The sequence below is a fragment of the Vespa velutina genome, chromosome 11 (assembly GCF_912470025.1).
Source record: "Vespa velutina chromosome 11, iVesVel2.1, whole genome shotgun sequence".
Classification (NCBI taxonomy): domain Eukaryota; kingdom Metazoa; phylum Arthropoda; class Insecta; order Hymenoptera; family Vespidae; genus Vespa; species Vespa velutina.
Window position 1 is genome coordinate 3,940,692 of NC_062198.1, and position 27,485 is coordinate 3,968,176.

The following is a 27,485-nucleotide window of genomic DNA, read 5'->3' on the forward strand; positions in this document are numbered from 1 at the left end:
AAATATATAAAAATAAGAATATTTTCTATCATTCGTAGAACAAAACTAATATAGATCTCTAAATCTATAAATTTATAACAAAAGAGAAATAAATTTCTAAATCTAGACGGGTAACCAAAATTTTTAGTTATGACACTGCATTCCAGCACTCTCTGTTGGTAATAATATGTATCTGTCATCTAAGATTATATCTTTTATCGAATAAGAGTGTTAAATAAATACATAGCTATGATATCAATAAATATATTTGACAAATGATTTTTTGATTAAAATTGAATAAATAAATCAAGATACATTATGTTTATCAAAATATTTATTAGATGTATATAGTTTCCAAGGATTTAACCTAAACAACATAAGTTGCAATGATCTGTTAAACGAGTTAATGACAAATAACTTTGTATAAATATTAATACATATAATTATAATTAAATAGATTAATAATGGATGATAATACTGTGCCAAATATGATATTTCATCCTATAATATCTTCTATACAAAAAATTGCGCTTTATGAAACAAAATCGGTAAGATTTTATATATATATATATAAATGTAAATATAAAAATATTAACTTTTAAATAAATAAATAATATAATATAAAAATGTTATAGCGATTTTATTTAATGGGATCAAATAATACATTAACGCGATTTCGTGTTTTAAAAATTGATCGAATGGAACCAAGGGAACTTCTTGTCATTGATGATAAGAGAGAATATACTCAAGATGAAATACAAGATCTCGTTAATATGATAGATATGGGTAATCGTACACGTATAGGACAGCGCAATAACGTTGGTGGTGTTGCACGAATTGTTTCAGCTTTTGGTATTGTTGGTAAGTTAAGATATTACATTATATTACATATAATAAAGGTTCTAGTATGGTGTGCAAAGAATTATAATGTTTATCATTGCATGTACATGCTTCTGTAGTAAATATTTGTTATGGTAATAATATTTTTATCAAATTTTTACACTTTTTAACAATCATATTTATCGAGTCATTATCACAATATCATTAAAACAGTATTATTTTAAATATAATAGTCTGAAATCTGCCTATGGCACATGATAGTTTTATAAATGCAATAGCTTAGGCTCCTCAGCTTTGCACTTATTTATCTTATATGACACATATTATATATTATAAATGCCATATAACTTTATCATTTTATTATTAATTATGAAATTTTAAAAATCTAATTATATCATATCAGAACCATTATTAATTATAATGAAAGAACACAGCTTATTTACATATGCTTGCTAACAAAGGCAGCAATAATAAAGAATCCAGCACAAATATATCAGAGGAGTCTGAGCAGCATCAGTCACAAAAGCCGATGCACAAACCAACAAAAACTAAATTCACCTGGAAGAATATGTGGCAGAGAGATACTTTTCCCAGGCTAGTGTCAGCTTTTGGTCTTCTTGGTAAGGCTCATTGAGGTTTTTATTATCAGAGCCAAAAATAAATATTTTTTTCTTTTGAACTATAACTTTTTTATCATTTAATATTAGACTATATCCATTTAAATACTATTGTTTAGATGAATTGTAATAATCTTCTAAAATAATCATATATAAATATTTTTACAATGGTTCCAATTATTCTAAAATATATATTTGAACAACTGCTACATTATAAAGATAAGATTCACAATTAATAATTATGCACATGTAATTTATAATGCAACATGGTATGTATATTAATTTCTTGAGCATGGCTCTATTATTAGTTATCTGTGCATGACATTTTGTCAGCAATGTAATCATTGGTAGACAAAGCATGTTCAGATGCACAAAATGTGGGTTACTTTACAGCAATTCAAAATAATTGTATATGTTGTATCATATAATAAATACAATAGAATTCTTAGTAAATATTATATACTTCTCTCAGATTTCTTTTTGTAAAAATATTTACAAAATATTATCTAAGAAATCTTCTGTAAAAGGTTTTGTACGCTTCTTGGAAGGATATTATATTATTCTCGTAACGAAACGTCGTCGAGTGGCATTCATTGGTCATCACACAATATATAAAATAGAAGATACTACAATGATATATATTCCGAATGACACTGTACGATTGTTTCATCCTGATGAGCAAAGATATGTAAAGATGTTCCAAGGTATTGATTTGAGTAGCAACTTCTACTTTAGTTATTCCTACGATTTGACACATACTTTGCAATATAACATGGCACCACCAAAACATATCAAATTGGACATACCCAACAATGCAAATCAGAAAGATAATGATATAGAAGAAGCTGAAGATTTTTTTAATATGTGGTCATTTCATAAAAACTGGCAACATGATAGGTTTGTAATATGTTTTTTACATAATAAAAAGAAATCATAAGAAATCTGTAATATATTGCACTTTTTACTTTTTTCCAGTAAGAAGGAAAAGTATATTGATTATGCAGTACGTAGTAATCCACATCGTCGGTTTGTATGGAACTCTCATTTATTAGCGCCAGTAGAAAAAGATCTCCATAGAGATTGGATTTTATATGTAATACATGGTTTTATTGGACAATCCAATGTTAGCATTTTTGGAAGATCTGTCTATATTGCTCTGATAGCTAGACGAAGTAATAAATATGCAGGCACTAGATTTTTAAAGCGTGGTGCAAATTTTGATGTATGTTTCGTATTATTTATTTTTCATAGCATTTATTAAAAACTCCTATATATATATATATATATATATATATATATATATATATATATATATATATATAAATTTTTATATTAAGGGTGATGTAGCGAATGAAGTAGAAACAGAGCAAATTGTTCATGATTCTGGTGTGAGTTCTTTAAATAATGGACGCTTTAGTTCTTTTGTGCAAATGCGTGGCTCAGTTCCTGGTCATTGGAGCCAAGATGTCAGTAAGATGGTTCCAAAGCCTACAATCGTTTGTGATTTAGTTGATCCATATGTAGAAACAGCTGGTAAGAAATTAAAAATAAATATATTTGATTTAATAATTAATTTTCCATTCGAATGTCTATTCAATTTAGATGTGAAACTTTATAATTAAATTATTTTTTAGGAGCACATTTTAATAAACTTCTTAAGAGGTATGGATCACCAATTATAATACTGAACCTTGTTAAAAAACGTGAGAAGAAAAAGCATGAAAGTACATTAAGCGAGGAATTAAATATGGCTGTGAAATATTTAAATCAATTTTTACCCCCAGAACACCATATTCAGTACATAAGTTTTGATATGGCAAGAATGCTGAAGCGGTAATTTATAAGAATTATAAGTATAGAAAGCATTGCATGATTAATATTAATAATAATTGAATATTAATTTAATATTAATAATAAACGAAACAATTTTTCCACAGAAAAGAAGTGAATGTTATGGGTCGTTTAGCAAATATAGCTCATAATGCAGTTTTAAAAACGGGTGTTTTCCAATCGCATAATCCATATTATAGTCAAAGAAATTTATTCATGCCTCAACATAGTAATGCTAAAAAAGTTCATAAAACAAATTCAAGTTCTGGATTATCATTTAGTTTTTACGATGTGAGAAATTCTTTTAATAATTCATCAAAATCAGAATGTAATAATTACTTAAGTACTCACAATTTGGAGGTGCCATCCGTTGAATGTAATAAAACATATGATCTAGAATATATTGAAGACCATATAAAGGATTGTTTCGCGAAAAAAGGGATACCGCAAACTGGAATTATTAGAACAAATTGTGTGGATTGTTTGGATCGTACTAATACAGCTCAATTTGCTATAGGAAAATGTGCTTTAGGCTTTCAGTTATGTGCTTTAGGAGTATTAGAGAGTCCAAAACTTGAGTTTGATTCTGATTGTGTAAGAATGTTGGAAGAATTATATGAAGATCATGGTGATACATTAGCTTTACAGTATGGTGGATCTCAATTAGTACACAGAATTAGAACCTATAGGTAATGACAAGAATTTTTATCTAATTCATCAACAAAAAATGATAGTAATATATATCCATAAATCAAGGAAAACTGCACCATGGACTAGCCAAGGGAATGATATTATGCAAACATTGAGTAGATATTATAGTAATACCTTCAGTGATCAAGAAAAACAGCATACAATTAATTTATTTCTAGGTAATTCATTATTTTACTAGGTCAATTTATAAGGACTTATAAATACTAAAGAAATATTGAAATACATATTTTTTGTAGGCCTTTTTATACCTGAAGAAGGTAAACCTTCAATATGGGAATTATTAACAGATTATTATCTTCATCATAAGCCAGCTTGTCAATATTTTCGTAAAGGAAGATTACTTACTCAATGGTGGAACAAAAATATATTAAAATGTCTACCATATGCGTTCAATGAAGTAACAAAAACTTGTTCTGAAATGATACAAGTACAAAGTACTTTGGAAGAAATGATCGATGTTTATTATGATTATCATAGGTAAATAAAATTTATGATAATCATTTATTATTAATACTTTAAATTAATTCAAACAATAAAAATTATTAAATCCTTTTTGCTCAGGCCTTATGAATTATCTTTACTTGCGGATTTATATGCATATAAAATAAGCCATTCAGTTAGAGATTTTATGCCTCATTTCACAACAAGCTTCAGTCCATTCGCTGTACGTATAAGGCCTGGTAGAAGAAGGGAAGAAACTGGTAATAAAAATTTGAATATGAAAAATCCATCTATGACTGGACAAAGTAGTACAAGCAGTACAACATCTAGTGCAAGGTATAATTATTGTATGTAAATATATTTAATTCGAATAAAAATGTTATTAATTTTATTGTATATAGTTCAAGTGAAGATTCAACATCCGATGAAGATGAAAGTCATCCACAAATGAATGAGTCACAATTATTTGCATCTAAAGATAATTCAGAGTTAACGACTTTTGAACTTTTATTTCCATCAATGAAAACGGTATATGGAATGCAACCAGAATATCCAGCAAGAAATGATATAATCCTCTACAAAAGGTTATATATATATATATATAATATTGCTCTATAATGTTTAACATGAAAGTTATAATATATTGTTTACTATTTATATTTTCTGCAGGTTTGTTTTAATAGGACGTAATGCAACGTATCCGACTGATCAAACAAAACTTCGTTCAAAATTGATACAACAAGCGTCATTCCCAGAAAACCCACAACCACCGATTATTAGTTCTTTGCCAGTCATCAAAGATGCAAGCATAAACATATATGAACAATATGTTAATAGAGCAAAGGTATATGAATAATTATAATATATAAGATAGTGTATATTATGATTTTTAAAAAACTTATTTGTTTAAAATAGGTAGGTGGATCTATTCCAAACTCTAATGACATGAATCTTTATAAAAATTATGCAAATCAAGAGCAACTTTTATTAAAATTAGTATGTACTAATAATTGTAGCTAAGATCTAATAATAATTATATTATTAGATAATTAATTTATTATACGAATTATATGAAGGAATTAAATTAAATTTAAGTTAAACCCATTATAATAATTTATAAATTATTTATAAATTATTCATTCCTTTTACGTGCTGTAAATATTGTGCATATTTAATAAAGTATTTTTATTTTTAACATGTGTGTAATAGAAAAAAATTATTTAATATTGATTGATCCTTAGATTTTATTGCAATCCATAATAAGAGATACATATTTCTGAGTTGTCCATCATACTATTGCCAGAAAATGTGTAATATAGATAAAGATGGACATCCAAATTTTCCATGATTTGGATAAAAAAAAAAATAATCCAAATACATTTTACTTTAGCTTCTTCTTTGGGCGGATATTATTTGTATGCCCACATTTTTTTTTACGGCAGTTAGTTGCACGTGGATGGAGACGTGCATAACATTTCCTACAAATCATCTTATCACAATTATATTTCTGTGCAAGAATACGAAGGGTAGGTTCAATAACTCCACCACGAAGACGCAATACCAAATGAAGCGTTGATTCTGTTTGACAGATAATAAAATTATTTTATCAATTATGTTACCTGAATAAATAATTATAATATATATATATTATGATCAATAAATTATTATCATATAATTAACCTTTTTGGATATTATAGTCTGACAAAGTACGACCATCTTCCAATTGTTTACCAGCAAAGATAAGTCTTTGCTGATCGGGTGGTATTCCTTCCTTGTCTTGAATTTTAGCTTTTACATTTTCTATAGTATCAGATGCTTCTACTTCTAGGGTAATGGTTTTACCCGTAAGGGTCTTTACGAAGATCTGCATAGTGGTTTATCTAAATATAGATAATAAAAATATATAATAACATTTACCTTTAAAATTTGATTTATTCTAATGATGTCATATTGCTTAATAACTTGGCATTTATCTTAAACCTATATAAGTTTCATTGAGATACCTTACAAATCTAATTTCTTAATTACTGCCTCGATAATTTTATATTGATTTATTATTTTGGATGAAAAATTAGAAAGGAGATTCACTGTAAGCTTGGAAATTTTGATATTACGTATTTGTTCATGGTATGTGCTATTGGCAACGCGTGCCGTGATGCAGTTGTTTTCTAACACGTTTTTGTTTCGATATATTTCAGATTAAGAAGAAAAATGACATGGCTAATTACAGCTTGTTAATTAGAAATTTTTAATGTATTTAAAAATTATATTAATAATATTCGAAAATTATTAAAGTTTAAAAAATTATTACATTCTTACCGTCCTAACGACGTGCCTGCCACGAGAATCTAACGTGAAAAGAATTTGTGTAGATCTGCCGATCTATGTGCTCAATTCAACAATTATTCTGCCATCTTGCGGACATTTCATTAAGTAGTTCTTATTGGTTAAGTAATGATACTTTCAGATAGTTTATTAGTTAATTCAAAGAATTGTGGACATCTTTATAAACTTTCCTTTTCTATGATTGGTTGCTACTAAAAGTGCATACAACATTATGATACGTTTTCACTTAAAAAAATTTTAATTAGTAATCTCTTCATAACATATTCAGGTAAAAGTTCATCACGTAATATATAAGATTTTTAATTGCCATATATTTATGTGAAAAAATGATGAAAAATGAAGTATCATTGAAACAGTAAATTTTACGAAAAAATTATCATTTAGGATTTCACTATCTTCTGTTTATAGCATATGCGACTTCAGCGACAAGAATGAATAAAATGTAAACTACAAATACAATAAGAAATACTGTCGCCTATTGAATTGATATATAAGCTTATATAGGTTATATACTTTACTACTATAATCGAATGGTCAAGTTAGTAACAAAAATTTTTGAATGAAGTAAAAATATACGACAAAAGAAAAAACCATATGTCATTTTTTAAAGATCGATTAATTAAAATTTATCATTAAATATTCAGAAAATTTGTCATTAAAATTATCATAAAATTTATCATTAATAAATCATTATTTGCATCATAGCTCTGAATATGCAATTAACATTATTCGTTCGAGATCATTCAATGATAGATAAAGTAAATGGAAGGATAAACAGAGAGGAAGCAGGACTAATATTGTAATGAATAGTGGTAACTTGACACTGAATGGATCAATACTAATAGTCGATAAAACAAGGACCATTGTTACCGAATAATGAAAAAGTAGATTACACTAGAATACAGATTTACTTTATTGACTGATTATTCCTGGAAAACTGGCTACGAAGAAATGTACTTTATTGGCAGGTTAACAAATGAGAACCTTCATTATCAACTATCGATAAGTTAGAATATATTTTTACTATCAATCAGTAGTGCAGAAATTATTTCACTATCAAATCGGTAACAAGGAAATTCACTTAATGACAGCTAAGTGAAAACAGAGTTTTATTTTATCGACCATCAGTTAAAAGACGAGGATTTACTTTATCGACCACCGATAAAACGGGGATCCATTTCCTGTTTTACGAACAATGGGTAATGTATATTCCTTTCTTATATACAGTCTGTAAGATTAGATTTCCATTTTTGCGCGATTATAGTATATTTCTATTTTTATGACTAGGATTAGATAGGAATATGAAAGTGAGTAGAAGGACACGGAGAAGATATGTATGTAGAAGGATATATAAAATAATTTATCCCATTATGAATATGTCAATCTAATTATTGTTTATTTTTGTTTTTGTAAGCATACTGTCTTTATCAAACAAATTGGATTATATTTTAGCTATTTATAATAAGAGCAATATTACTTAATGTTAATGCGTGTTCACGAATAGATCTTTATTTATGTTGTAGACTTCATAAAGGAAGTTTTTTAAAGAGAGTATAGCTGCTCCAAAATTGATGTTTACAATATAATTAATTGACTATCGATTTATAAATTTTACATTTTTGTAAAAGAAACAAATAATTCCGCTTTATAAACTAAAAAAAAATCTTATAATTACATTTATCAAGTACGTATTGATGTAACAATTAGATTTTTAACGATATCTTTATTCACTTAAATTTACTTTTTTAATGTTTTGCGGGCTTTGTTAACGATACGGTTTGAATAAATGAATTGCTTGCGAATACAAACCGTGTATTTTGGTACCAATGGCAAAAACGATGTGACGGCATCAATGACATTTACAAATCTTCTCTATTTACGAAGCCGTTGTCCCAGTTTTATGACGGTATTTATTTTTTTTGTTAAAAAACGAGCTTCAATCGCGAGCAATCCTATTATATGAAGTTTTCATCAGAGAGCATTTTTGCTCGTATATGTTTTTATTTTTTTTTCCTACTTCTTTGTGTATTTGGTAGGTTAAATTGTTGAATGTACAATTTAAATTATAAAATACGTAAAGACGATATAGTACTTGAATACATACATATTCATAAATTATCATATAGATATAATATAATCTTATAACATGATCATTATCATATAGAAAAGTGAATCGTAATTTTCTTATAAGTTTCATTTGGTAGTTCGATAATTCGACGCATTAATTACGATGATGTCGCGTTAACCAACCGAAAATTCCACACCTTCCTTGCATTTCGGTTAATGAACATCCTCCGGCGAAAATCTTATATTCCTTACATAGTTAATAACGACGAGGTAGATCACACGCAGACATCGCTCGAGGCTAGCAAACTTTGCGTGCGTTGATGTTAATAAAGATATTTTCCATCTTCAACATTGAATATGTGAAAAAAAGAATTAAATACTGGAATAAATTGATAATCGATTCAATCGATTTTCAATAATCATTTTTCTCATTTTCCTATATTTATTATTATTTACTGATCTACAATATCGACCGATTCAAATTCGTAATACGGTATTTAAATAATTGATGGCGCCATGCGTTAAGTTTTCGCACAAATTTATCTCCTTTTAAATAGTTTATCAATTTTAATTAATGATATTCTATTTCATTTTGCAAAAACAAAAGCTTATGTTTAATTAAGAATTTAACGTTTGATCGATGAAAAGGATAGATAAATTAAATAATTTTCTTTATCTTTGAATCAATTCAGTCTTTTAATCTCCAGATGAAGTGTACAAATTTGACAGCGAAACTTTTACTTAAATTTCAACTTACGAAGCATGAATTTTATTTAAAGAAAGCGCGCAAGCGGTTCGCACCGTATCGAACTCTTTCGAGCGGCAGCGCACGTAGACAGGTGGGTTTACCCTCGGGCAAACTAATAATGGAAAAGCCCGTCTGAGTTAGTAAGATCATTAAACTATGGGGGGTGCTCACGGTGGTAGATATAGGACGAAATGGAAGTTGAACTTAAGCCGAACTCGTTCAACTCGGTTAACCTTTCATGACGCTTCGACCTCGGTACGAAGGAATGTAGCTAACGAGAAGGCGCGAATCTCGTTCCCGTTCTCGGCTTCCTCGTATTATCGATTACGTTCGATAACGGAGTATCGTCACGCTCTTCTGATTCGCTTCGTGTCTCTCTCCTCCTTCTCCCTTCCTTTCTCTCTTTACTTTTCTACCTTTCGTGTCGTCTAATTTCTTTTACTTTTTCTCTCTTTGCCCGATGGGTTTTGGTCTCTTCATTTCTAGTCGACCTTCGGTCAAGGGAAATCGGTAAAGACCAGATCAAAAGTTATTTATCATCGTAGATCAAAGAAGATGATTTCGGGTCAAAAGCTTATTCGATATCGTTTGTAATTACGCTCGTTCGACGATGAGCGTAACTCCCTATAAATCTTCGTTACGAGATTTCGTTTCTGTCAAATCGATCGTCAGCCCATAGGAGAAACATTTAATCTAGCGCAATCGTTGAAGAGTCAACGGTCCTTGATGGAAACGCAAAGACCTTCATTGCAAGTTCGCGAAATGTTACGATCTCGGAAGGACTCGAAAAGGTAAAACCTGTTTCACGTGTGACAGTGTTAGAAGTAAGTTTCACGATGCTGACCAGTAATAGCTACTCGCTGTACGTCGGCAAAGAGGTACTTCGTGTACTCCTCGATGGATGAAGACCGGTTTGACGTCAACACGGTGCGTGTACGGCCGTTATAATCCGTATGAAGTCATTTCGCATGCTGTGCTGTTTCACGAATGAGACTTCAAGTATTCTCGATAGGAACGATCTCCAACAAATCCCTATAAAAGCACGTCACGAAAAACGATGCTCTTATCCGTTTCGTTTTAACAGAAATCGATTTGAAATAGTTTAAATTCGTTCGTTCATGTCGTCTTTTTTATTAACCCTTTATAACGCTATATAATTTTTAAGTGATATACTCGCATATCTGTATTTCTTATGTCTTATTTCATTTTTTTCGTCAAAAAATTAATGATTGATAGTACCATATCTAAACGTTAATGTTTCTTGAAATAATTATATTAGACATGAAAAAAAAAAAAAAAAAATATTGGACTATAGAGAGTTAAGTGGTAAATTCAAAAGAATCTTTTTTTGAATTTTTGTTTCATGGATATGTTCTTGCAAAACAAGGCAGAAGATATGCAAAGTAATGTAATTGAAAGAAGTCGATAAATTATCGTGTTTTGTATCCAGTTGCGATCGTCGTTGATTGATAAGAAAAGTTTATATACTTTGAAATGAGAAAAAGAAGAAACGAATAGACAGAAAAGTAAAATTAAGTACAGGCTGGCAAATTTCTCATACGTTCACAGTACGACGAATGAATTTGTCACGACGTGTGCGCACGCGTCGTTCTCGAGTATTTGCAATGCAATAGACTTCGATCGAGCATGCCGGATAAGTTAACGTACTATGTGTTACCTTTCTCTACGCGTGTTACACGTAACTACCACCATCTATCTTTTCCTTTCTCGCACTTGTCGAACGACCATAGAACAATTCTAATTAGACTTATCAGTACAACCTGATAAAATCAGTCATTTTGGATAATGTCAAATCGTGACTTCTCATTAATCGCAAAGATTATTAACATTCCCGATGAAAGTTTTCGAAATGTAATAATTTATATTATTAAACGATCAAGTTCGACAAAGGATTCGTAATAAAATCTACTCTAGCCGTATTTCGCTGGTCCGCATCGAATCTCTTGGGACAACGCTTTCCGTTGGAAAAGAGGATCAATACGTTCTTTTTGTTCACTTCCGTACGGCATATATTATTCGATTTTCCCCTTTTCTCTCTTTCCACACTGTTCGCTTCTCGATATGGATACGAAGCGCGATATATATAAATGGGCAGATTTTTTATCATGTCCAGTAGAGAGCGAGATATGTCGATAGAAATGGTAGGGGAAGGATCGAAGTAGACTAGGAAGGGAGTTAGGATGATGCGTACACAAACAAACGCACAAATCTCTGTTCATGTATGTCCGTAACGACGACGAGTGAGAGGAGGAAGGGACGTGCAGTTGAAATGCGATAGGTGCAACCGTGCAGGTAGGACACGCAATGCAGTTTCATCGAAATTGGGTCAGCGAGTTTTCGGGCTAGAGAAAGACAGAACGAGGCCTGGAGTGGATGGAAGGAGAAGGAGAGAAGGGAGGTTGGGGGAAGAGAACGTGTACCCTGGGGGTTGCCGGACGAGGGTTGGAGAACTAGCAGTCGTCGTTGGTACTCGTTGACTAGAGAAGGGAGGGTAGCCAGTATGGAGACATCGCGGGTCAGGCTATTCTGAGAGAAAGAGATAGAGAGATAGATAGATAGAGAGAGAAAACAGCGTCGGAGTAGTGGAAGAGTAAATGTATGTAAATTAAACGTCCCTCGACTTTATTTAGCGCGAGAGTTTAAAGGAGCACGAAGAGCTACCTTGTCCGTATCCTCTGCTTCCATTCTCCTTCTACTCTCCTTTTAGTTATGCTTCTATCTCTGGCGCCTCTTCTTCTTCTCCTCCTAACCCTCAGGGGAACTCTCTTAAATAAGATACTCGCTGAAGTACCATCAAGAGTTACGTTAGGTGTATCGGCCATATGGTCGGCGGCTTTTAACAAAGTCTCATAGAAAATTCTTTCATTTCAAGCATTCACGACCGAATGCCGTTGTTCCACGAACTCGCTTTAAATCTGAGATCTGTATCGGTTCTAGATTGTATCTCTATCGTGTTCAGCACGTTGTTTTTTGTGAAATGATATCGTTGAAACAAATTTTCTACATTGCATTGAATGTATGCATGTGTTGGATACATTTCTAGCGCTTTTTTTTCCGGACACGATTTTCTCTTTTATTTTAGTTCCAACAAATCCTTTCATTCAAATGCACTATCGTTATCGTTGTTCGGTGTCTCTTTTTGAATTTCCCACGTTTTCAACTACAACGATGACACCTTGGTTGCTTGACGATTACCTCAGATTATACCGCTGCGACGCTCGCTGCAACGCTCGCTTAACGTCGAATATAATCGCGTGTCATCGCACGGATCAAGCTGCTAAGCTCTTTAGATGGCATGTCCTCGTTGTCTCGTTTGCTTTTCATTAATACAAGTCATTGCATCGATCTATGCATCGGAAAAGAGCAAATGAAATGAATGAAAATAATTACGAATCGATAAATTTCTTTTTACGATAATATCCAGTTAAATGAATGTCAAGATATCTTATATAATAAATGCTTTTGAATGTTCGATCTCACGTTGACGAACTTTTGTTTTCTCTTGAAGCGAGCACGCATGGTTCATTAACGTAAAGCCGATGATGATAAAGAGAGAGAGAGAGAGAGAGAAAAGGGTAGAGCTCGAAACGTATTTAGTAATTAACGTTTCGCGGTGGGAAATGGCACGAGAGCCATTCGAAAGCGATTCGGCACGAGCGGATGGAACAAGCCCCTCTCTTCTTCCTTTGATTCGCGAAACCAGACCGGAAGCGGACGGTCGTGCGCCGGTTTCCGGTTCGAAGCTGCGCCGCACGTCGACCGCGCGTTATTTCGTCTTTCAGCCCTGTGAATGGCAGACTGCATATGCGGCACTATTTCCATGCCTATCACGATAGCATTGTAATAGCGCGATGAATGGCCGCAATGGCGACGCCGACGGCGGACTCTACGGAGAGCCACTCGTTCCAACGAATAACCGCCGAAATCCGCTCGACCTCTCCTCTTTCTCTTCCTCTTCCTCACCCGGAAGGACTCGTACGAGATAATAGAATGACTTCCTTTCAAATTTCGTTTCTTTATTCACACCTACCTATACGTTCTCTTAACTTAAATTATTATTTTCCTTTTTTTTTTTCTTAATGAAAATAATTTACTTTTTTTCGCTTGGGTGAAGGAATGATCATTTTTGTACACAAAAAGTAATATTTTGTTTATGACGAGTAGATTGCCATCTGGCTAAGATTAACGTTGAAAAAAAAATTATATATGAGCCGTTTATTTTGAAAGTGGCCTAACTCCATTTATCTTCAAATCGAGATATTTAAGGGTTTGCGTTTCAATGAATTTAAAAATACATGTATAGTCATACTACTTAAGTGTATCTAAGGGTGTTAAATTTATAGTTACTATTAAAATAGTGACAATTATTAAGTGAATAATATGCGTTTTCTTATCAAGAATGGAGTTAGGCCACTTTCAAAATTAACAATCAGATTCATTATAAAATTTGAAAGTGCCCTAGTCCGTTCGACATAATTTAAGATGCTTCAAATTGAAAAAAACAATACTCAATTTATTTTATATATCTTTAAAACACTTCGAAAACATAATTTATGCGACTCAAAACATTTTTTAACTACATAACGTACAAAATCACGAACATAAATTCATTACAAAACAATTTACTACTCATCTAGATTTTGTGTGTGTGAAAGGGATTTGAAGAAATCATGATGTTCCATTGGTATATATCGTAATAGGTCAATTATGTCCTTAAATTTTGCTGTTGTAATTTGTCTGATATATTTATACAGTGGTATCAATACAATATTTTCGAACTTTCTTGGTCTACCCCGACGTGGTAATAAATTCAGGACATTAAAATTTTTATTTTCATTCATTGATGTTTTATAGAAAATTTTATATTATAAAGACATATTTTTTATTTCTTTTTAATTCGAGGATTTTCATTTATTTGTATAATAATTTTTACAATGATTCACGTTCAAGTGTTTCATCGAAAAATAATTACTTTTCTTGTTTTTACAAACTGAAATTATATACAAACGGAAAACGACGTTTAAATAATAAAGTCTTATTTGTACGAATAACTTTATGGGAATTAAAAAAAAAAAAAATAAATAAATAAATAAAGAAGAAAACAAAAAAAAAGAGGAAAGTTTCTGTTTCAATAATCACTCTTAAACGAATAATAAATGTTTCATCGAAACATCGGTGCTCAAACGAAGCCACGAATTTTCGGATAAACCTTCTAATACGATACGTAAGGCTTTTCAATGAATTATTTATTCGATTTCTAATCGAACAAATATTTTCTTTTCTTCACTTTCTTTTTACACTAGTCGGTAAACAAAAAGAAATTAATATGTTATTTAAAACATAATATTATTTATAATAAAATCATTCTTATCAATTCAATCGTTATGATATGATTGTTTTATATATTTTCTTACGCAAGTGTGTATTGGAACATCTGTTCGAAAAGCATTCCCTAAGATGAGATGAACGACGATTTAAATTTTTATAAGGTTATTTAAAGTCTTTCTACCTGAAATTTAGAAGAACTTCTTTTGTACTACAAGAGACTGAGAAGGAGAGAGAAAGAATGACTAAATACAAAGGGGGCGAGGCTAACCTAACAGTGGGCGGAGCCAAGTACTCCAGAGGGCGGGACCAAGTACCCCAGGGGGAGGGGCTAACCAAAGAAGGGGCGGGATACGTTCGCCAGGGGGAATGGCTAACAAGGAGGGGCCGAGGCTAAAATAGTAGGGGCGGGGCCAAGTATGTTATGGGCGGGTCTAAACAAGGAAGGGTTAGGGTTAAAGTGGTAGAAGGCGGGGCTAAACTGACTGGAGGCTGGGTCAGGCATGCCAGGGGGCGGGGCCAACCGAGCTGGGGGCGGAGCCAACCGAGGTGTGGGCGGGGCCAACCGAGGTAGGGGCGGGGCCAACCGAGGTGTGGGCGGGGATAACCGAGGTGGGGGCGGGGCCAACCGAAGTGTGGGCGGAGCCAACCGAGGTAGGGGCGGGGCCAACCGAGGTGGGGGGCGGAGCCAACCGAGGTGGGGGCGGGGCCAACCAAGGTGGGGGCGGGGCCAACCGAGGTGGGGGCGGGGCCAACCGAAGTGTGGGCGGGGCCAACCGAGGTAGGGGCGGAGCCAACCGAGGTGTGGGCGGGGCCAACCGAGGTAGGGGCGGGGCCAACCGAGGTGGGGGGCGGGGCCAACCGAGGTGTGGGCATGCATATACTATGTATCTGTATCTGTTTCTGTGTGTATACATAGAGAGGAAGTTTATAGTGGAGAACATGTTTTCGTGGAAGAAACCTCTTGGAATTTGTATCCGAAGTCCCAAAGTTTCTCTCTCTCTCCCTTTTCGATTTTCTAAAATAGTCATGTAGTCATTTATAGTCAGTATAGGTCTTATAGTCATTTATAGCCGGTATTGTCATTTATAGTCTGTATATTTATTCATAGTCATTATACTCATTTATAGTCCTTATGGTCGTTTATAGTCGGCATATTCCTTTATAGTCATTAGTCATATACTCAATAGACACATAGTCAGTAGTCAACAAACTTCACTATATGTACAATTTTTTACTACCATGGGAATCATAGCGATTAGATAAACCGTGTTGTGATGATACCATTAACCCTTTGTATACTATGGGCGCATATATGCGTCCAGCGAAAGCTATCGATGTAGACTATGGAAGCAAATACGGGCCTAGTAGAAATTATGTTTCTGTGTAATCATTAAGTGCAAATTGCGATAATGATGTTTTCAATAAGAATTCATTGTTAACGATAATGGCAATTCGTTCTCGTCGACGTTATTGTTATTATAAAAAAAAAAGAGAAAAAGAGGGAAAATGAAGAATTGAGCCGTTTATTTTGAAAGTGACCTAACATTCAGATTCATTCTAAAATTTGAAGGTGCCCAAGTCCACTCAACATAATTTAAGATGCTTCAAATTGAACAAAACAATACTCAATTTATTTTACATATCTTTAAAACACGTCGAAAACAATTTATGCGATTCAAAACATTTTTTAACTACATAACGTACAAAATCACGAACATAAATTTATTACAAAACAATTTACTACTCATCTAGATTTTGTGTGTGTGAAAGGGATTTGAAGAAATCATGATGTTCCGGTGGTATATATCGTAGCAGGTCAATTATGTCCTTCAATTTTGCTGTTGTAATTTGTCTTTAAAAATAATTTTGACTTTAATATTTTCATTTTCATTCATTGATTTAAGTATAAATGGAGTTAGGCCACTTTCAAAATAAACGGCTCATCTATATATATATATATATATATATATATATATATATATATATATATATATATATATATAACTTTATTCACTGTTACATTTAAAGTATTTGGATGTAACAATACTTTGATTACACCGAATCGGAAAGTTTTAATAGCGTTAAATGTGGTAATAGAATGCGAATGTATAATGCGAAAATAAACACAATTATAATGTTTAGTATGTCAACAGACGAGAAAATGCATGCAATGTATTCGTTATGGTAATTAAGAAAATTACTCATTTCTCGAATACTGATTTGGTCGTAAATCATTTAAATCCCATCGACGTTATTGATATAATCGAACTTTAAAAAAAAAAATATACATATATATATAATTAAATGCTAACGAATACGATGATTAATAAAAAGTGTGACCGTATGCTCGAGTCAGAAGACCACAAATCTCAGATTTTTTCATTGTTAATCCGATTCCACGAAGAACTTTCCCTCTTTCTTCTTCTTCGCTGAATCTCAGTTAGGTTTCCTTTCTCTTTTTGTCTTTATTGCACTCCTCCCGCTTTTCTGAACTTCGTGAAAGCCACAGAGTCGCGAAGTTGCGAATGCAACGGTGGAGTATTACAAGCTGCAGTGGCTCTGTTCCGCGGGTTTCCTTCAATAATGGAGAAGGCCAAATAGTCTAATTTACTAGAGAACTGCTCGACCAATCTGAATATGCATGTATATTCGAAACCATCCGACGAGCAACTACAACTATGAAAGAGAGAGAAAGAGAAAGAGGGATAGTACATGCAAGATAGCAAGATGCACTCTCTACATATGCACACTCAAAACAGAGCATTTTGCACCGATTGCACACGGACATGTCGCACACGAATACGCGTGTCTCGCAACGCCTCTTCATACCTTATTAGGAGTCGCCCAGTACCACCATCCCTCTCTCTCTCTATTTATCTCCTCAACCTTCTCCGTTCGAGCACTCTCCAAATTGGGTCACTCGACGTAGGTACACAATGCAATGCGTGTACAATGGATGTCGTTCCGGATGTATAGACAGCAAGAAAATCGAGCTTTAAGCGAACCCTTTAACTTCACTTTTCCTCAAAAAACAGCCAGAGTCTTTTTTGCATTGACGTAAACGAGCTTTTTTCGTTCCCTGCCACGAAGCATTTTTCTTCACGATACTGTACATACAATCTGTAGGCCGTAGGTAACAACATCGAGTGCCTTCTTCTTTATCGGACAAGACACTTCATTTGTTGGAACTCTTCCTGACGAAATGACAAATATACTCCGATAATGGCAAGGCGATCGTGAAATATAATAAAAACTGGCTTCTCTCTTGTGGCAAGTATAAAAGAAAGTAGATAACTAGCTGGTTCTTGATACATTGTCATACATTGTCAGGTTGACACAGTATAGCATTCCATGGATATGTCACAAATGACATATGGTTAATTAAAATGAAAAAGAATATATTAGATGGAAGTGACAATCCAGATATCTTTCATATGCGTAATTCGATTGGATTACGAGTCGAATGGAAAATAGAAGTTCGCTTGAAAAGTTTTCTATGTGATAGGAAAACCGAGAAAAAAGGAGAAAATATCAGTGAGTCTTTCGACGCGTCGAACTTCATTAACGAGATCGGCCAATACGCGTTATCGAAAATTCTCTTATCTCAGTTCCGCATAGGGCTAATTAATTTAAAGGTACCGCAGTGATGACGGAAAATTTTCTAATTGGCTTTCATTATCCCGTTTAATGTCGCTTCCAGATTGGTTCTTCGCCGACGTGATCTCGCCAAGATAAATATAAGATTTTACAGAGTACCCGAGCAAGTAATTTCTCTCCATTAACTATCGTCTTTGATACATCCCTTTGGATAATATATATACGTACATACATAGATACATAGATACGTATATACATATATGTATATACATATATATATATATATATATATATATATATATATATATATATATATATATGTATTGTAAATAGCCTAAAGGAACGATCGATGGTGGTATATTAGGAAATTTGTTGATCCACCTTCTGCCGGCGGCATCATCACCAGAAAGCGATCAAGAGAATCTCAATAATAATCAACTTTACCGAACGATATCTCTTCAGCTTCCCCCCTGAGTGTTTATTTATGCAGGATTTTAGAACATAAGGATGTAAGACGTAAGTAACAAAGAACCAGATGCCAATTAACTAGTATTCACGTTAATTTACTCATTCGGTAGATCGTTAAATTCCTGCACTTGAATATTCAAGCAATTCGCGATCATAAATAACTCTAGTTTCTAGTGGAATTTCACGTAGATCTACTCCACAATTCAGAAAATAATTCGAAAGTTTGAAGAAGAAGAAAATCTTCGATATTTCTTCTGAACGAGATAATGCAGATATAAGAAATCTCATAGAGTAACTTCCGATATCTTTTTTTATTCGTCAATTCAAGTTTCAGAATTCATTTATGCTTTATATTTCCATTTTAGATAAAAAAACAATAAAGAATCGCTTTCAAAGTTGTCGTGGAGAAGATATCGGACAAAAGATGCGTAATCATTATATCGGTCAGAAAGAAAGAGAGCTTGCGAGCGAGCCAAAGGATTTAGAAGCTTTCACTTTCGCGTTGCTCGTCAAGCTCGGTTATAAACTGGAAACTCATTTAAGCACGACCGCCACAGTCATGGCTGGGCCGCACATCGGTTGCCATGAGTTTGCGTGTGCTGCCTCGAAACTCGACTGCAGCCGCCGCAGAATTTCAGTCCCTAGGGCTAGCATTAAACGAGTTTCTAACATACATACCTAACTGCACCGGTCGTGCCGCCGATCGGATATTCAATCAGCTTCTCTCTCTCTCCCTCTCTCTCTCTCTCTCTCTCTCTCTGAGTCTCTTCGTGTTTGAAAATTTATGGAACCACGAACTTGACAGAACTCGTACGATGGATTTGATGCGATGCTATCGCTACGACCTCTATACGACATTAGTTGTGACACATTTAATGAGATCAAACCGGCTAAATTTCTAGACTCATCACAATCAACGTTATTGCTTCAATTTTGTCTAATGCTATTGTATTTATTGTAAATTAAGTTCACTAATTATATCTACATTTCATCACGCTATAAGCATTGTTTTGAAAAAACAAAAAAAAAAAAACCAAGATCGTACATAAGCGTACTTGGTTTGATGTAATAACAGATGATAATTGCAGTTTCTCGAAAATAGTAAATAACTATTTGGTAATTAATTATCTTAATGTCATTCTTTGAAGTTAAACGCTTTAAAGGCGAAACTGACTAAACAATAATCCACAAAGACAAAACTTATTTACTTTCGTGGTAAACGTTTTCTTTCTTAGTATACGTATTCGATTCACGTTGTGCCGATGTTTTTTAATATCTTCTTTTTTCTTCAAGACGACACAAAGTTTTTCCAAGTTTATCAGATAAAAAGTTGTGTCCTTGTGCCGACGCCACCGATACTATCCCTTTGCATGGAGGACGACGGGGTGTCTGTATTAGCTTTCTACGAAGACGACCGTTTAACCGGTAATCCGGCACGGAAGCAAATAAGTCGAACTTTGTCGAACTTGGCCCGTGTAAACTTTTCCTCTTTCCAGCGTGTAACGTTTAAGAGCGTCCACGATGTTACACGTTTTGAGAAAGTTTTCTAAGGCGCCATTGTGGCACCGAGATTCGTACGTTCTTCTTTCTTCAATCATTGATACTTTCGTTTCACGAACAAGAATTATCTAATTGTCTCATATGTTTACGTAATACGAATTTCATTGGATATGAATTTAATTAAATTATATATTTCTCTTTTTGTAACAACAAAATCGATTGCATGAATATTTATTTCGTTCAATTCAATATCATAGTTCTTAATTAAAAAGAAATCACGAATTTAGCACCTGTTGAGTATCCAAAAGTAAATCTTGCATTCCATTGAAATACAACCCTATTCCCTACCGTAAGGAATGGATATTTATGCCAGTTCGAAAGAATCCGTGGATAATAACGAGAGGATTCGCCCTGTACGCTTCGTGAGGATCTCGTAATTCTCTCGCGCGATTTGTCGGCCGTTTTACGGCCATTGGTTCGACAATCGAATTTGTTGTGGCAAATGGATATTTATGCGGTGTGCATCTATGGTTTCGCATGTCGATTACATCACTAGGTTGAATGTCAGAAGGTAAATCGAGCGATTTTATGCAGTTCAATGTTGAAATATTTAATGCCTACTGAATACATGCAATTATCGTCAATTTAGGAAGCATAATACAGGTTTTTCTTTAATGTTTGATTGTTAACGTTCAACGCGAGAGTGACTAAATGAAGCATGAATTATAGAAAAGATTATTCATAAAATCACAATGTAAGTTATATTTTTTTTCGCATGAGAAATTTTTCGAGAACAGGAATGCATGCTTCTATTTCTTATTAGGCTAACTAACGAGAACGACGTGGCCCATAGTAGGTTGTTGCAATCCACGACAATATTGGTCTCCCGTAGAAAAGCTTCCTTGTACTTCGAATCAGCGGGAGTCGAAATCCGATTTCTCGTGATGCTACGATATTCTTGACTACGTAACGTTCTATGGAGAAATTCTCTTGAACGGAGAAGATGAAAAGAGTGAGAGAGAAAGGACGAATGAGAAAGATATAAGGTAAAGAACGAAAGAGAGAGAGAGAGAGAGAGAGAGAGAGAGGGAAAAGAGAAAGAGTATCTCGTTTAACCTCGAAGGCTTGAAAGAGAGAAAAAGCAGGTTGTAAAAGACGAAAGAAGAGAAGAAAAAGGAGAGGAAGAAGAAGAAGAAAGAGAAGGAACCAAGATCGGTGGTTTCTTCTCTTGGTTGGCCATTGCTTGCCTTGATGTTGGATGCTGTGTACTCCGGGTATCCGAGTTCCCACTCGAGTCTTGCTTCTCTCGGTCCTTTGGCCTTGGACGGAAAGCATTGACCTCGGCGTTCCACTCCGAGAGCACAACCGGTCACGTGGACACCTCACGGTCTACTACAAAATACGTACTTACTCAAGATCCTCTTTCTCTCTTCATCTTCCATCTTCTTCTGATCCACTCTCTCGTAAACGTACGGACGTAAGTAACGTCGTTGATCGTGCTCGCTTACGTGAACTTGGAAACGTCATCACTTTTCTTCTTCTCCTCGCTTCTTATTCACACTTACAGACTTCCGATTTAGATAACAAATCCGTTCAACGACCGTAACTTTACGTAATCGTCACGGGCGACATCTTCGAACGGATGACGAAAAGGAACGCGATCGATAATATCCAATATATATGGGTTTTATTGTGAATTAGCTCGTACATATATTTTTTTCTTTTTTTTTTTTTCTTTTCACTAACGTACCACTCTTTTTCCTTTTCTATTTGGACCATTTCACTGGGTTGAAGTATTATGAGCCCTCGGCTATAGTTCGTTATAGACATTGATCGTTCGAGCGTTTTCTGTAAATAAAGGCAGTGAACACGTTCGATCGCAAAATGGACCTACGTGAATTCTGTGTCCCCTTTGGCGTATAGCAGAGTATATTTACGTATTTTGTCTTATTATCTTTGATCTAATTTATTTTTTTTTTTTTTTTAATTTATTTTTTCTTCTATCTGACATTGAATTAGATGATTCTTACACTGAATGATTTAGAATAAATCGTAGGATATATATATATATATATATATATATATATATATAAATATATATATATATTGTATATATACAATATATTCCAGTAAGCAACTGTTTCAAAGCTGGCTTGAACGATTTGGATATTCGAATATTAATTCGCCCTCTGCGTTTACATAATAGCTAGTTACCGTAGCTGAAAACGCACACAATTTCTATAGAAGTGCGTGAAAGTGTGCGTCACGATTACACATGCATCAAACAAAGCAGCAATCTGTAGGTAATATCTCGGGTACTTCTACCCAAATACCATCGAGCATTATTTTGCCGAACGTTGTGGGCCTTTGGTGTTCGCAATTTTCCAGGTCATTGTAAACGCATCAAATAGGTAGGTACTATAGTAGGCGGTTAACCGAAAGAGAAAGAGAAACAGGCTATATACATATAGATGTCTACGTGTATATATATATATATATATATATATATATATATATATATATGTACGAGAACGAGAGATAAAGGTTGGTTGGTGACATAGCTTGTGCGGGTGGAGAAAAAGAGAGATAGAGGAAGAGAAAAAGAAAAAGGGTGAGAGCGGGAACAAGGGAAAAAGCAATATTGATCTTATGCTAATTTTGCCACTGAGTTATGAAGGGTTCGTGCCGAATAGGACAATTTATTCTCCCGTTAATTCCGACTCGTACTACCTCGGCCACTTTTGCTAGTGGAAAGATAAAGAGAGAGAGAGAGAGAGAGAGAGAGAGAGAGAGAGAGAGAGAAAGAGAGAGAGAGAAAGAGAGAAAGAGAGGAAGGGAGAGAGAATCAAATTCGCAGTAGTAGGAACAGTCGGAAATTTTGTAGCTGCTGCTACTGCTGCTGCTGCTACTGCTGCTGCTGCAGCGTGTTGCGAGTTAATAAATACTCAGGAGGGCGACGTAAGCCCTCATAGTACTCGTAGACATTAACTTCATGAAAATTTTCTCTCTCTTCTCCTCCCTGACACGCTCTGACTGTGGGACACCGAGACCTTGCGCCTAAAACTTTGCGAATACATGCATTCGTAATACGGATTCGTTTATACTTCTCTCGTAGCTTTACTTTCTGGAGAATCGTGGCCTAATGCATCTTGACACTGCTTCGTTATCGAACCGACAAATAAAAGCAGAAGGAATGTATGCGTGTGCATGATTAATTTTCAAAATAACACAGAATGGACCTTTTAAGTAAGATCACATAAATATCTCTTCGGCTTATTGCGATGCAAAAAATATTTTTCACGTTATGTGCATAATGTCAAAGAATCATATTTAAGTGACTTTACTTAAAAGGACCACCTTATATAATTTCAGTCTTTTCATTATTCGTAATTTAGTCGATATCCATGTTGCCCTGAGATGAGTATTTAAAATATTTAAATGGACCGATATTTGAATTAACGAGTATATAACAAGGAATCAATTTCTTTCTCTCTCTCTCTCTCTCTCTCTCTCTCTCTCTCTCTATATATATATATATATATATATGTATATACAAGGCTTGTGGAATTTCGGCGAAATATTTATTAATATACCTAAATAAATACTCGCTCGAATTAATTCAGTTAGCGGTGCAGATCTTAAAATAAATATGAAGAACGGCCGAGATCGGCCGGAATATTGGCCGTAGAGTACCGTTGTATAGAATATCTTGATTCTCGTGTACATCATGATAAAGTCCAAACGGTCTATGGTTCGAACATGCGGATCATTTCCTTAATACTCGATCGTTACTTTCTCGGCCATCAGGTAACATCTAATTCGGAGTGAAAGCTTCGATTCAATCATTCTTCTTTCTCAATCGACACTATTCCGTGAAGCCAAGATAAAGGGGAATAGAAAGATTTATAAAGACCTATAGATAAAACGCAATTTAGTTGATGTAACATTCATGCTTAGATTTGTACTAATGGCTTTCTAATTTGCCAGTTTAGTCGGTCCGTTGGCTGCATGCGTTTGCATTTTCGGTTGTGTATCGACGCATACCGATAGGCTCATTATGCTTTTCACACGCACGTACACTGAATTTAGGACGGAGAGGATAGAGGTAGGAAGATAGACAAGGTTCGTTCAAGCGTAACGTTCAAGAGAGAGAGGAAGAGAGAGAAAGGTAAAGATACTCTTACGTTAATGAGATACGTGGTGAAAAGAATATGATGCTAAGAAACGGGGAAAGCTAATGAAGGATTTTACAATATTCTTAAATGAGAAGGGTGAAAGACACAGCGTTCGAGGGGGTTGATGGGATCAAGGATCGCTCGTGTGGCTATGATTAGGGTTTGCTGTTGCATGCTGCAGATGGGGATTTGAGGTTAGAGGATTTGTAGTACAAATACGACATGCGAACCGGCCGAACGACCGACCCTGTAACGAGCATTGTAGTTGGGGATGGACTTGCCGAGAAAGAGGGAGAGGGAGCGGAAGCAATACTCGCATACGTAACACATATATGTTCTTCGTTACAAACATCGAACTACCAAATTGCATTACTCCAGGCAAGTATACGCATTTCAAACAATGACTAACAATATCCCATGAGATTTTCACCTATCTATAAAATCTATAGTTTCCTTCTGGAAAGAGATTTCAAATAGGATTTTGCCCTTTTTTTCTTTATTGATTACGTAATGTAAAAATCAAGATCGAATATAAGAAATGAATTAAAATAATTCCATTTTCTTACTTTAACGTTTGAAAATTTTTCAATGATGTCTGAAGATCGTTGAAGTCACGTTATTTTCATGGCGTGAAGTGTTTCTAAATTGTTAAAGCAGCCGGTGGCACGAACGATGTTTGTTTACTTATTCCGACAAGGTAAACGCAGTTCCAAGTGTACCGAGCGTCGCGTTGTTTCTCTATCTTCCGATGAATAATACGTTATTGGACAGGTGCGTCTCAATGTGCGTGTTGTAGAGCAGTCTTCCATACTGCTCGTACTGTAGTCTCCCATTGTGACGTGTTACTTTGTTTCTATCCGTAGTAATAATATTTGGGAAGAAGGTCAAATAAACTGAAAGTACCCGAGCCTGTAACTTTCATTAAGACGACCTTCTTGTTATTGTTCTTCGGGCATCGATTCCATCGAATACTTTTACGCTTATAATTTCACAATTAGTGTAAAAACAAAAAAAAAAAAAAAGAAAAGAAAAAGAAATAAAGTGTACAGTTGTTTATTAAAAAGAACCTTTACTGAAGTAATCGTGAATGGTCGTAGGCAAAGAGGGATCGATTACCTTCTCGGAGAGTCTATTAATAATCGAGGCTGCGATTAAAAATGAACGTATTACGTATCACATCAATAGAATATTTTTATTTTATTCTTGCGTCATCTATCGATAATGATATTGACGTAATTATTTGTCGATGATTGCAATCGTCATCGTGCGAATCATCATCCTCTCTTTCTCTGAATATATGTTCAGGGAGTTGGTGTACAAGTATCTAGATACACGTTTATTGAATATCATGAAACGTAAACATTTTCATTGACTTTATCAAATGCTTCTGTCATTAACAGAGCTAAAGTGAAAGTAATAAAAAAAAAAAAAAAAAAAAAAAAAAAAAGAAGTAAAAAGAAAAACAGAAAAGCAGAGGATAGAGAGAAAAGAAAAAGAGTCTGTCGAGGTACCTGAAACTTCCATTAACACCCGACTGCACGCAGACTGTAAATTATGAACGTGATACGTAAACGGGAGGGGGGGCGGCAACGATAATAAATGATGAAATTATCCGGGAAATTAAGTTTCATAAAAGACTCAGGTATACCCATGGGAGTGGTTATCCACGGGTTTCGGATCGTGCCTGGATCGTAAACATGATCTGTAACCATTAGACCATCTTCGTTCATCCCTCGTGAATTTAAATTCGCATCCAGGATTTTCTCATCTGTTATGCCAATACATTACCCATTTTTTTCATTGTGAGTAAGATGGAAACATTTGTCTTTTTCGTAGAAAAAATGATGTACCCATTACAAATCAATGTGAATGTATTTTTGTTAATTAAATAATTTATCTCGAAAATAGTTGATTTTATGCATAGCATATATGTGCAATATGTATAATCTTTCAGCATACATTTTCAAGGATATCAATTTGTAGAACTACCTTCTAATATAAACTCGATCCGTAATCATTAGACTTTAGGAAAGCTCTCACGAAGTTTGGATTTTACCGTAGCATCGTTTTCAAAAATATGTTTAAATTCATATTTATTATTATTTGCATTAATAATGAAAAAATAAAATACAGGATGTATACCAAGCATGGATAATGGGAACGAAGGTTAAGAAATGCTCAGTTGCAATTTCAATTGTTTTCGATATTTTGTGCAGAATATGCAACGTTCTCGTTTCTCGAGTTTGAAATCGTTAAAGCTCGAGCAATAGAATCGCTAATCCGACAATAAACACATCCGTACTGTCCTCGTTTACTGTTTGCGTATCAACAATAACCCCGCAAACGATGTGCATCTGGTCGCAGAGATACGCCGGGTCACGTACGTCATTATTACGCGATCGAAGCTACAAAATTTTTCCCAAATTTTCGTTGAATAAAACTTGTTACTTTTGACTATGCTACACGCGACGAAAATTGATACGCTTATCTCATTTATAAATTGGGACGTAATTGGTTTGGATATCTTCAATGAAAAAAAAAACAAATTAATTTTATACTGATACCTTACAATTAAGTATTTCGATTCGTCAGCAATGGTATTCGATTGTCTTATAATCCGATTTTATTTCAATTAAAAAAAAAGAAAAAAAAAAAAATCAATTTTTCTTGAATGGTATTTAAAAATTCGTCAGTCATATTATATCAAAAAAAATACCTATAGTTGTATTTTCATAATTGTGAGTAACTGTTAGTCTTTTGATATTTACAACGAATGGAAAATAAGAAGAAGAAAGGAAGAAAGACCGAAAAAGAATT

At 34.0% G+C, this 27,485-nt stretch overlaps 2 protein-coding genes across 6 annotated transcripts; one reads left to right on the plus strand and one right to left on the minus strand.

Annotated features, from left to right (window-relative positions):
- The first annotated feature begins 140 nt into the window (after positions 1–140).
- On the plus strand, positions 141–5,661 carry LOC124952779 (polyphosphoinositide phosphatase). Of its 4 annotated transcripts, XM_047503155.1 has the most exons (14): positions 141–527; positions 615–840; positions 1,281–1,439; positions 1,964–2,333; positions 2,412–2,658; positions 2,774–2,969; positions 3,071–3,269; positions 3,374–3,955; positions 4,023–4,135; positions 4,214–4,454; positions 4,539–4,754; positions 4,820–5,002; positions 5,088–5,262; positions 5,334–5,661. In XM_047503155.1, the coding sequence occupies exons 1-14, from the start codon at positions 444–446 to the stop codon at positions 5,436–5,438; spliced, it is 3,096 nt and encodes a 1,031-aa protein (XP_047359111.1). In that variant the 5' UTR covers positions 141–443; the 3' UTR covers positions 5,439–5,661. The 4 variants fall into 4 exon arrangements, with proteins under 4 accessions (XP_047359111.1, XP_047359112.1, XP_047359114.1 ...); XM_047503156.1 differs by lacking the exon at positions 1,281–1,439; XM_047503158.1 differs by lacking the exons at positions 141–527; positions 1,281–1,439 and having other exon boundaries at positions 704–840; positions 1,909–2,333.
- On the minus strand, positions 5,643–6,890 carry LOC124952780 (ubiquitin-60S ribosomal protein L40). Of its 2 annotated transcripts, none has more exons than XM_047503160.1 (3): positions 6,738–6,890; positions 6,099–6,298; positions 5,643–5,996 (listed from the first exon to the last, which is right to left on the minus strand). In XM_047503160.1, exons 2-3 carry the CDS (start codon positions 6,286–6,288, stop codon positions 5,800–5,802), a joined length of 387 nt encoding a protein of 128 aa, XP_047359116.1. In that variant the 5' UTR covers positions 6,289–6,298; positions 6,738–6,890; the 3' UTR covers positions 5,643–5,799. The 2 variants fall into 2 exon arrangements, with proteins under 2 accessions (XP_047359116.1, XP_047359117.1); XM_047503161.1 differs by having other exon boundaries at positions 6,730–6,848.
- Positions 6,891–27,485: the final 20,595 nt, after the last annotated feature.